Source organism: Oreochromis aureus, linkage group 11 (genome assembly GCF_013358895.1).
Source record: "Oreochromis aureus strain Israel breed Guangdong linkage group 11, ZZ_aureus, whole genome shotgun sequence".
NCBI lineage: Eukaryota > Metazoa > Chordata > Actinopteri > Cichliformes > Cichlidae > Oreochromis > Oreochromis aureus.
In genome coordinates, this window is record NC_052952.1 from 28,815,001 (window position 1) to 28,827,639 (window position 12,639).

General features: G+C 40.1%; 1 protein-coding gene across 1 annotated transcript in view; it reads left to right on the top strand.

Annotated features, from left to right (window-relative positions):
* si:dkey-22o22.2 (neural-cadherin) overlaps positions 1–12,639 on the top strand; it is a 151,298-nt gene that overhangs the window by 60,041 nt on the left and 78,618 nt on the right. Inside the window, exons 3-7 of the mRNA XM_039619932.1 lie at positions 1,880–2,105; positions 4,361–4,565; positions 9,047–9,158; positions 9,854–10,103; positions 10,555–10,697. Of these exons, the coding sequence (XP_039475866.1) occupies positions 1,880–2,105; positions 4,361–4,565; positions 9,047–9,158; positions 9,854–10,103; positions 10,555–10,697 (936 nt within the window). The remainder of the gene's footprint in view (positions 1–1,879; positions 2,106–4,360; positions 4,566–9,046; positions 9,159–9,853; positions 10,104–10,554; positions 10,698–12,639) is intronic.

Here is a 12,639-nt window from a genome sequence, read left to right on the forward strand (position 1 = left end):
GAGTTTTAAAAGAGTGCAAGAATGAACCAAGAAAATGTCAATCAAGTCAGTAAAACAAGCTTAAAATATATAAAATAATTAAGAAAAGAGGATTCATTTGACAGGTGGAAGACCAGCAGAGTGAGTATGACAGTTTAAAGAGGTGCATTTTGAGATGGGAATTGAAAGTGGAGAGAATCACTGTTACAGATGTTTCATGGGAGGAGATTCCAGGTGAGGAACTGATGCAACTGTTTGGTAGTCAAACAGGCACAAGGTGTAGTGAGATGAAGAGAAGAAGAAGATGTGAGAATGTGAATGGGTGTGTAACGTGAGGTAGTTCAGAGAGGTACTGCAGAGTGAGGTTATGGATTGCCTTAGGGGTGAGGAGAAGAATCTTGAGATCAATACGATATTTAACTGGGAGTCAGTGAAGCTGCTGAATGACAGATGTGATGTGATAAATGGAGAAACTTCTGTGACTACTTCTGGACCAGTTGAAAGTTATGGATGGATATGTGAGAAAGAAATGGAAGCCATGTAGGACACAACCAAGGTGTGAATAAAGATGGGAGTACTATTGGTTGTGACAGACAGACATTAATGTCTTTATATATTAATGTTACAAAGATGGAAGTATGAGGACCAAGTGACATAATAAGTGTGCTGTCAAGGATGACACCCAGACTCTTAACGTGAGGGAAAGGAGAAACTGAGGAGTTGTCAGTCGGGAGGGAAAATTTTTGACATTCTGGATTTGGTGCCAATGAGAAAAACCAAGATTTGATTTCCTGGAGGAAGGTGGCTGGGAGAGTGGTGGTAGGTTTGGCTGACAGGTAGAGCTGGGTGTCATCACCATAACAATGGAAATTGAAATGCTGATAATTTTACAGAAGATATGACCAAAAGGAAATAGACAGATGATAAATAGGTGAGGCCCCAAAACAGATCCCTGGAGAACAAGTAACTGGAAATGAAAATTTCAACTGGGATATTTAAGTTGACTGAACCAGGATAGGATTTAAAAATGGAAATTAAACCAGTTTAGGGGTGGTTTATTAATTCCAGTAGAGGCTAGTCTGTCAAGAAGGATGTTATGGGACATAGTATCATAGGCTGCAACTGCATAAATAGTAATGGAAATAAAGAAGAGGAGTGGTTAATAGACTAGAGCCAGCTGCCATCAGGAGGTCATTAGTGAATTTTGCAAAGGCTGTTTTCTTAAGAATCAATGGGACAGAAACTAGACTGAAACTGTTCAAAAACATTATTGCCAAACAAGTGAGCAAGAACCTGAGAAACAACTATTTTCTCAGGGATTTTAGAAATAAATAATAGATAGGATATAGGATGAAAGTTACTGAAATTGTTGGACTCTGCACCAGCCCAAGAGGTGATGATGGCAGTTATTATGGTGGACAGAGAGGCTAAGCAAACTTTAAACTGTACTTTTCTTCTTCTTCTTGTCCTCCTCTTCTCAAAGTTTCCATATCTGCTTTCTTTCTCTTTTGTCAAATTGTCTCCACATTTCTACTGCAGACTTCCCTCTTCATTCTCTTCTCCAGTGGGGACTTTTCAAAAAGTGTTAATCACAAACACACACAGAGAGAGAAATAAACATACTCAGAGAATCCCTCTAGCCTCATATTGCCTTATTTAGTTTTATAATTGGACAGCTGTGGCTGCTGTCTGTCTGTCTGTCTGTTTATCTATCTATCTATCTATCTATCTATCTATCTATCTATCTATCTATCTATCTATCTATCTATCTATCTATCTATCTATCTATCTATCTATCTATCTATCTATCTATCTATCTATCTATCTATCTATCTATCTATCTATCTATCTATCTATATTAATGTTTTTAAAGGCAGAGTTTCCTTTCCTCTTTATAAAGGTGATGAGGAGTGCTTCGAGGTGGACCATCGTTCTGGGGAGATCAGGACAACCGGTCGACCTTTGACCCCCAGTAAGGAGTACCTCCTTCGGGTTCAGGCAGTGGATGGACATGGTCGTAAAGGGCCACCAGCCACTGTTGCTATCCTTGCAGGCTATCGGCCACCCCAGTTCACCAACTCCACTTACAGCCTGAATGTACCAGAGAACATACCCGTTGGCCAACCGTGAGTCCCTACAGCAGTCTGACAGATTGTTATCCCTTGTTTGTGTGTATGCTCTGTGAATAACACTTACGACATTATAACCACCTGGCTATGCTGTTGGTGCGTCACATTTAGTAAGTTGTATACACTCTAAGACACTCGAAAGTTCTGTAATACTTCAAGATATTAGTAGCTAATCTTTTAAATCCTGTAAAATACAAGATGGCATCTGAGACATTTCATCCAAACTGCCAGACTGCTATTATTATTTTAGCCCTTCACAAGTCAATTAGGTCTCACAGGTTTGCCAGTCAGAAAGTAAGTTTCTTTAGAAATATATGCCTTGTGCATACATACAGTGAAACTCCCAAAGAACAGCATTGGATGTTTATTTGCAATATAAGATGTTAACTTAAGAGAAGCTTTTTGTTACACACATGCTTTCTGAAATATAAACCTCAATAAGTAAAAGGTGAAAGTGATAGTGTTAAGTTTTTCTTTTTCTTATCGTTACTTGATACAAAGCCTTCTCTACTCGACAAATTTTTTTGAAGCCTTATTTTTAGCATTTAGGCCTCCACCAGTTACACCAGTTAAACCAAAAGACGCCATATTGTGTGCTGGCAAACTTTCAAAGCAAGGTCTATTGACAATGACGGGTTCACCCTTTGCATGGATGTACAGATGTGTACAAACCAAAATGCCTGTCAGTTAACACATAAAAATACGATACTTAAATTTCATTAATTAGAACAAATACTAAGCGTATAATTCCTGTATGATCCATGAGTACAAGTTTTGATACAGCACCTTATGCTGCTTTGTATCAAGCAACTGCATTAGAAGTGATCCAAAAGGTACCAGTTTTATGTGCTTTTAATTTATATGTTTGCATATGTTACTGACAGGGTTATACACAGAGAGACATATTAGAAGTACTTGTAATCTTACATCTGGTACTATTGTTGTGAGTAGGCTTTATTAACAAAAGTGTCTGTTTATATTTCTGCCTCCATATTTACAGAAACATGATTTGCATTCCACTGCCTCAGACACAGAATGTGAAAATGGCATTTGTGCATATGTGTGTCTGTCTGTGTGTGCCTGCTCCCTTGCTTTGCATGTCATGTGATGCATGAAAAGATGAGCCCTGTAGAGCGAGACAAAAGGAAAGAAGAAGAAGGAGGAGGAGGGAGATGTGGAGGGATGTGGAGAGCGTGAAGGGATGATAGAGGAAGGAAGGAGAGGGAAGAGAAGAAAATGAAGGATAGAGGGATGATGCAGAGAAGGCTGGGGTGGGTGGAGGTGGTTGAAGAGGACCCAGATGTATGAGTGTGGCCTGAGGCTGAGAATTTGAAAGTGTGGCAAATTCAAATATTTATTAAAAGCGAGGTCTGGATAAACATGAAGGGGAGTGTGTGTGTGAATCCTCAGGGCTGCTGGCGCAAAGCACATTGTATTAATATCCAAGTATCCATGCCACCCTGCGAGCAGTGTGTGTGTGGGTGTATCTCTGCATGTGGTTTCTGTGTGTCTCTTCTTCCATTATGTCCCTTTTATGTGTTTTTATGTCCTCACATGCACGTGTCCTCTGACCGTATGTGCGTCTGTGTGTGTGTTTGTGCGTACGTGTGTGTTAGTTTACGTTAAATTGATTAATCGGGTTGCAATGGTGTCTGAGTTCAGAATTATCCATGAAGGCTGCAGACTTTAAACGCAGCACTGGAGCTCGACCAGCACGTCACAGCTCCTCTTCACTTTATAAGTCTGTTTGGAAAAAGAAATGCACATCAGCTTTCTGCAGACCTGTGGTCATGTTTATACTTTAGGCAAGGCACACCAAGTTCATTCAAAGAAATTCAAAGTGCTTTACACAGACAAAAACAGGAATACAAGCAATAAAAATAACAACGGTGCTAAAATAGGTAAGGAACCACAACCAATGAGTAATGACATTTAAAGAACTACAACAGTTATGGAAATTTCTCAATATTTTCTACTTTTAGGGGGCTTAGCTAACAGTTCCCCACCAGCTGCAGTATTTTTGCTAAGCCATGCTAAGACATGACTTGGATCTGACTGTGAACTGGTGCACACATTAAAACTGATACAGTATTTTATCTGATTCAGCAGAAGATAGAGGTCTAAGAAGAGGATTTCATAAAATCTTGGAGAACTCAAACCTATTTTTCCCTTTATTTTCTCTTTCTGGTAAGAAAACTGTTACTAGTGTTGCTTAAATTTCTTGCTTTGTGTGTGTGTCCACGTCCATGTAGAGTCGCAGTTGTCCAGGCTGTCTCCTTCCAGAAGAAGAGTCTCTCATACATGCTACTGGTTAATCCAGGGAATTTGTTTAGCATCAACCAGGAGAGCGGCGCGCTTAGCCTCACCAGGAACGTCGACTATGAGAGTGGTCACAACCTGCACACCCTGCAGGTCCGAGCTTCTGAACCCGACACCGGCCTTAGCAGCGTGGCAGAGGTACATCTACACTACCAAGCATGCAAATATACTATCTTTAAATCTGTGTAAAGTGACTAATACTTTTACAAGTTTGATGTGTGAATGCAAGCTCTAAAATGAATACATCCATGTCAACAGCATGTAGCTGCAGCTTTAACACACAGCGTTATCTTTTGGGACAAAGTTGTGGTCCCGTGCACTGCAGTTAAAACAATAACCAGGGAAAAATAACACTCAGACAACCTGATAATTGAAAACAGATGTTAGAGGGTGATTGAAAATAATTTATTATATCTGATAACTGGTGGAGAATGGTAGGCACTCTAAGTGTTCACACATCAATGGCATATTAAACTCTTACAGTCGAATCACATGATGGCCATGGAGTATTATGGTGTGAATTGGAAGGTCAATACAGAGTTGTAAGTGCTACCACAGCCTCTGGAATAAATCCACAACAGTTGCACAGCTCATCATCACACATATCTGAGAACATGTAAGGGTGTTGACCCTTGACAGTTCGGCATACCACTTCTCTGATGAAAACTCATTAATTTAAAATGAGAAAGAAAGTGCTGCTGCTGAATCAGATGCTGTGATGCAACTCTTTCATTTACTGTTTATTAAGTTTATGTGTTTATTTTGCAAGCATACCACTAAAAACAAACTGCTGAGCATCCCGTGAAGCTCTCATGATGAAAACTCAGTGAAATGCACAAGTTCAAAGCTCCGTTCAGAATTTAGGAATCACTTAGGAATCAGCAGTTTTGAGGTGCAGGATCCTTCTTTTTATTTTGTTACAGAGTTTGCACAATAATAGATAATATGTGGCTCGAGCACACACACACTCACACACACACACACACACACATACACACATACGTAAAGTGCAGAAGCCTGGCTGCTAAGTACTGACTTTTACCCTCAGAGTAAGCTTTGAAGACTTAATACAACAGATATCTACATCTGTTCACATTAACACACACTCCCACAAGCACACACACCAAGAGAAATCCATTATCACCTGCTCTCAGTGTCCAGATGGTTGAGACACAGAGAGAATAGCTGCTAAACTACCAGTGTCCCCCAAAGGCCACTGCTGCTCTATAAGCTTGGCTGGCTAATTCACTATAAATGCCCTGCCTGTTCGTGCATGCGTGTGTGTGTGTGTGTGTGTGTGTGTGTGTGTGTGTGTGTGTGTGTGTGTGCGTGCGTGTGTGTGTGTGTGTGTGTGTGCGCGCGTGCATGTATAAGAGAGAGAGAGGGTTTTGCAGCACTGCTTATGTTGCACCTTACTGTAGCTTCTGCAGTTTTTATTGCCTCTGGCTTCATCAGACATTTTAAAGCCGTCAACATGAAGTCTGTCTCTTTCCATCGTTCAGTCCGACAGCTTTATATTGACATTTGGTGTCAAGCTTAGTACCTTCTTTTGACTGTTAATATTATATGAATCTAGACTACACACATTTTCCCAATTTTCTCAATATAGAAACCCCAAAGACTTCGAGATAGGTTCAATAACACACTAAAATAGCATCTCTTTGCCACCTGTAAAGGAAAAACTTCTTTAAATATATAACAGAGATAGGAATTTAGGTAAAAAATTATGATAATGAGCAGTTATTGGTTTGTTATTGAACCATTAGTTTATAAGTACACTTGTCTTTGCCTAAACTACATAAAGAATCCATCTTCACCCAGTATATGGGAATTGGCTGATGGGAATTTTCCCCCCAAATTTGGGTACATGACCTTTTGTATACTTGGTGGAGATCCAACCTAGTATCACTTAAAAATGTTTAACAGACACACCAAAGTCTCTCCAAAGTGTAAAATGGACATGCATGCAAGTTGCAGTACCAGCAGAGGGAGATATTTGTATTCCAAGCTACCATGAAAATAATCACATGAAAGTATTTAAACAGACATTATTAACACATTTAAATACACATTAGCCACCTAGCTTAATTGTCTCTAGTGATGAAGGACACTGGAATGTATTTCATACCTTCCTTGCTCACTAGCAACCTCTTGGCTTTAAATATAGTATCTCCCCCTGCTGGTATTACAACTTGTGCATGTGTGTTCATTTCACTCTTTGGAGAGGCCCGAAGCGTGAAATGGACACGGTGGACCGGACTGTCTATTACATGGTTTGCTATGATATCGTGCTGGGAGATCAGAGGCTAGATCTCCAACACCACTGGCTGAAATGCAGCCCCACACCATGAATGACTGTACATACTCACTCTTGTCCTTTTCTTCTGACCACCTCTGTACCTACTCACAAAAATGTTTGGATTCATCACTCCAGAAGACCTGTTTTCAATGATTTTCATTTCAGTTCTTTTATAATTTGGCACAACTTAGCCTTTACTCCCCGCCTTCTTTAACAATGGTTTCCCAACCACCCTTCAGTTGAAACCATTTCTGATAAAGCTTCAGCAAACAATAGAGGGATCAACAGTACTGTAGATGGATAAACAGAAGAAATGCCAAGTTCTCAGCTAAAAGCTCTTCATGCCTGTCAAATGGTGTTATCTTTGTTTTTGTACTTGGTTTTTGTATTTATCACTTTCAAGTAACAACTGGTCAAATCTATTAAACATGTGAAATCAATTTCTTAGCAGATATTAAAAGTTTGGCACGAGTACAGAAAAAGTGTGGTTGTGGTGTTTCATAGAGCTCTCAACTTTAAAAATGTTTCCTATTACTAATAAACACTTGCTCTTATTCTTCATGCACAAATGAATCCTCCAGAAATGAAAAAACTGCCATTGTTTTCTGTCAGTAAAAAGAAGTCACACAAATCATGTGCAGCAAATGATAAAATCAAGTAATTACTGTTATCAAGTGATTACTATTTGCACCACAGTGACTGCAGTCAGTGCTTCTGCCTTTGTGTCTCTCTGATTTAAAAAGGTGTGTATGTGCTTCTTTCTTTTGTATCAGTCTTTCAACATAGGAAATACATATTCACCTGTTGAGTTGGATGTAAAAAAAAAAAACTGATAAGGAATAGCGTTACTGTTTACGCTTCTAAATATTCAGTGCATGTTTGCAGAAGCAGTCATGCATCTAAATCCTCTCTGCTTGCCTCTCCTCTGCCCTGCTGTTATTACTGAACAGGTGGTGTGTCGAAGGTTCACGACTGCAGAGAAAATCTGTGCTCAAGTGGTCATGTCTGCAGCCTTACCAGTTAAATCAGGCTTTATGGGAATGGAAAATAGCATTTTGGTTGGGCTCCAGGAGCTCGGGATAGTGGGTGAAACTAAACTGGAACGGCAGAGAGGTGATGATGCAGAGGCTCAAGGTTTAGGATGTTTGAAGGAGAAGTGGGGAGAACAAGAAAATATTTTTCATCCTCGACCAGAGGACGTGTATTCACAATGTTTGCTTCAATTATCTTGAAAAGTATATATAAGTTTAATAAAGTCAAAGTGTCTGCTGTGAATTTTACACTAAGACGTTCTAGTTTCTTGTGATAAGAAATAGAAAATGTCTGAAAACAAAACAAAAATGACTTTAAATTTACATCTTCATGGTTTTTCTCTTCATTCTGTCATAGGCACTGGTTTGATTGGGTCTTTTGATTTTGATTAGTTTAGACCTGAAACAAAGAATTTCTCTGCCTGATTTCTTCTTTTGTGTGTGTATCCCATAATAAACTGCATTATATAATCAAAAAAGCTCTGACATAAAACAAAGCCACCCTGATGAATCACAAAATACTATTCTTGTAATCAAATTGAAAAAACTGATTACATCCCTACCAGCTGTGATCTGTCAAATCATTGCTTAACCATTAAATTTCATGAAGATGGCTTTTTATGCAGAAAAAAGTGGCACATACAAACCACAGGACAATGTTTTATGGACAAATAAGTTAAGAACCCTAAGATAACTTTGTTGTGTGAAGAAGACTCCTGATTATAAATTTTATAAAACTGGTGTCTAATAGATAGATATGAAGTGCAGTAACTTTAATACCTACAGCAGTTCAAGCTCAAGCACAGCTGGGTTTTGCAGCACAATGATCCAAAGCATGAGACCAGGTCCACACTGTTAAAAAAGAAATCCTAGAAAAACAGTAATATTCCGGCAGCTGGGGCGCCAAAATAATACCAGAAAATAACTTTCTCATAAAAATACGGTTATTTTCAGTAATGACAATACAGTTTGTTGCCCTAATTTTACATGGGATTTTGCCTTTTTCAAGTACTTTTAAACATTAAATTAGGAACATGTTAATGTGATTAAACAATGAAATTACCTATAAACAAGGTCAATGAATGTGGCAATATGAATAATAATACTTAAATGTACAGAAATATGCAGTTAACAGTTGGTTTAAATAATAATGGATTGCATGCCCTGGGACAGACTGACAGATGAAATAACTCACCTGTTCACTCCTGCTGGCTCACACTAAAATGAATATGAAACCGACACAAAGTATAATCTGATACCAGATAATAACAGTGGGATGCTCCCTGCAGGTGGTTGTACACATAACAGATGAGAATGACTGCACACCAGAGTTCCTCCACTCTATCTACACCAGAGACAACATACCTGAGAGCATCGCACCTGGAACCTCACTGCTGCAAGGTAACACACACACTGATCTGTGAAGTAGGGTCTGTGTGAACACAAAACCAACACATTACACCTGTGGTTAGACTGTAAAGCTCATCTGCGTGTGTGTGTCTACGTGTGTGTGTCTGTGTGCGTGTGTGTGTGTGTGAGTCAGAGCCATCTGTCATAGCTGCTGGTGACTGGTTGAGATCAAACACTCCAACTTCAGCGAGGCTTTGCTCTTATTAGGCGGACAGCCAGCATCACATCCTCACACACATGCTTACTTTTCCCTCTGTCTTTGCGAGGACTCTTGTTGACATACTACATTACTGAGCTCCTTAACCGAACCTGAACCTTAAAACTATGTCTGAACCTCCAAGCACGCCTTTGAAGATTTTATCCTACAGTGAAGACTAACTACATCAATCTCAAGGCTGCAAACTCACATTGGTCCTCACAGAGACAGACAAGTACACATAATCATACATACATTACAACAGTGTACAAACTAAGTTATTAATAAAAATGTCTCCCTTCTTCTTCTTTTTCCACCTTATCCGATCTCTTCATCTCTGTCTCCTACTCCTCTCACCTCTATCTTTACAACCATCTTCTCTGAGCTCTTATTTCTGTTCCTTATTTACCCTCGTGATATCTTCTGCACTTTACAACTCATTTTCTTTCTTCTTTCACCTTTCTCCTCACCCTACCTACCTCCCATCCAGTACTTGCCCGGGACTGTGACTCCGGGATAAACTCGGAGATCTCATACTTCGTTCCCAGCAGTGACTTCAGCATCACGTCTGGGGGTGTGGTCAGCCCCGCCCGTCGCTTGGACTATGAGCGCCCTAATCACATCTATGAGTTTTTGGTGGTTGCAGTGGATGCAGGAACACCCCCTCGCACCGGGACTGCCTCAATCCGCATCCGAGTCGCCAACACCAATGACGAGGCACCTGTCTTTTCACAGAACGTGTAAGAATTATCGTGATTCTTCTACTCTTTGCAGCAGTTTTCATTTTTTGTCACCTTTTGAATTGTTAATACAACTTTGTTTAATAATGAACATCAGCTGTGAGCTTTCTCTCTCTCTTTTTTTCTGCCTCACCCCTGTCGCTGTCTGGGTCTCTCGCCCACAGAGTCAATCTGTTAATTAAGTTTGTTTTTAACTCAGAATCTATTTTTAATCCCACTGTTCTCTTCCATCTGTTTTCACTTCATCTTCACCTCTCCTCTTGCTCCACTGTCTCTTTCACATTTTTATTTCTTCTACTCTTTTATTGAACTTTATTGAACATTCTGGCATCAGCCTATTTTTCTTTTCACACATTAATACCCTTTCATGACATCCTTCATCTCTTTACTTCTGCAACGTGCTTGTATACAGTAAAGAAATAACACATCTTTCTCTCTTCCTCTCTGTCAGTTATAAGACCTTCCTAAGTGAGGATGCCGGTCCTGACACTCTGGTTGCCATCGTTCATGCCAACGACCCGGATGGAGATGGCGTCTCCTACGCCATCACTGGAGGCAATGAGGATAGCAATTTCCTTCTTGACAACCAGAAGGGTAAGGGAGAGGCAGCTGGTGTACAGAAAATGTCTTTCTTCTTTTATGTAAACACAAATAAGACAGCAAGCAGCTGAAGCTGAAGGCCAGCATCAGCTTCTAGTCCAGGTTATTTTTCCTCAGGACACAGAGGAAGTAGGTCCAGGTGAGATTGGCTGAGATGTGGGTGCCAAGAAACCTAAAGGTGGAGACAGATTCCACCTGTTCTCCATTTATAATGAGAGGGGAGTGGACCTGCCTGAGCCTCCTGAAGTCCATTATGAGTTCAGCTTCAGGTTATTTTTTGAGCACCAACAGGACACGTTCTCTACCTCTGCCCTGAATGCTGTCTCATCTTCATCAGAGATGAGCCCAACCATGTTGGTGTCATCAGCATACTTGACTATGATGTTGGTTCAGTGGTTTGGTGTACAGTCATACGTGTCCAGGGGATACAGTAGGGGGCTGAGATCGAGCCCTGTGGGGATCTGGTGCTGAGTGACAGTAGGGTTGAGAGGTGGGGTCTGAGTGGGACTGATTGAGGCCGTTTGTTTAAGGAGTCTTTGATGCAGGTGGCAGGGGGGGTAGAAGGTGGCCCAGTTTGGTGGTGATATAGCACTTCACAAAATGTACTTGCAAAGTGCTTTAAATAACATGAAAATAGATGTACGCTCTAGCATTTTGCTTATTAGAAAATGAGCACAACAGGTTTTCAGGCAAACCACGAAGCCAAATTTAATTGGCAGTCCAAGTACATCTGATAACGGTTGATCTCACCGCCAACCCTCATTGGCTGATGATTCATCTCATATCCTTCTACACATCCAACTGGCAAATCTCATATAGCGCACACTATTGATAAGGTTTTACCCCTCCCTGCAGTTGCTGCAAGCCACTTCATGTGCTTCTATCCTGGGTTTAACTAATCGGTGTCATGTCCACTGCCATTGCAGAGCAATACCACCAAGTTAAAATGACTGCAGACATAAATAACAATCTGCTTTTAATTAGAGTGGTTCTGACCAAACTCAACTAGTAGTGACATGCTTGCAGTTTACCCAGTCTCAACTTTTCTTGAGGGGGCAGGAAAAGAGCAGCTAATTACGCTAATGAATGCTGAGCTGCAGCTCGGATTTATTAAATGACTCATGAACAATTATGTAGATTTTACGTAATGTATATGTATGCACTAATGTTGTACAACTAGAGCATCTCTCAGAGCACAAAGCAAAAAACTACAAGTCATCTTCATGCGACCGAATAGACGAGGCATGGAAGGTAGAAACACTAACAGTTTTCCATGAAGGTGGCTATAAAGTTAGAAAACCCCTAAATGTCCTAAGAAATCCAACTGATCTGGCTTTTAAGAGTTTTCAAGCAGAAACCAAGGGATGTTCTGATCATCTTACGATTGGTCACTTTCAGTGCATCACAACTGCACACACACACACAGCCTTTTGATTGACAGTTTCTATTCCACTGTTACACTGTGTGACCATCAAGAGAAAGGGCAGTTTATATAGTAAGGTTCATCCAGATGAATTAATGCATCTAAAAGGAACAGACCTACATGCATTTGCTATGATTATTATAGTAAGACAGTAAAAAAAAAATGCAATTATTTTTAGAATAAGTAAATATTCTCTTCCTTTGACCAGTACTTGTTGTGATATATTCCCATGGACCGACAGCAGCAATGTCTGCTTTGAATAGCACAAAAACTCATTAACTGATTATGAGTATTTTATTTGTTTGCCAGCAAAGTAGCTTTAACAGACACAAACAGCACAAACAATAACTTTTATACACATACACACAGCAGCAGCATTCAGATCACTCTACCAAGCTGCACACACATATATACTCACAGAATAAAGTGATTGTTGCCATGGTGACGAGTATTTGGGATAAAGCTTGGTTGTATTAACAAGGCCAGTGAACCCCCCTAGAAAACACACGCACA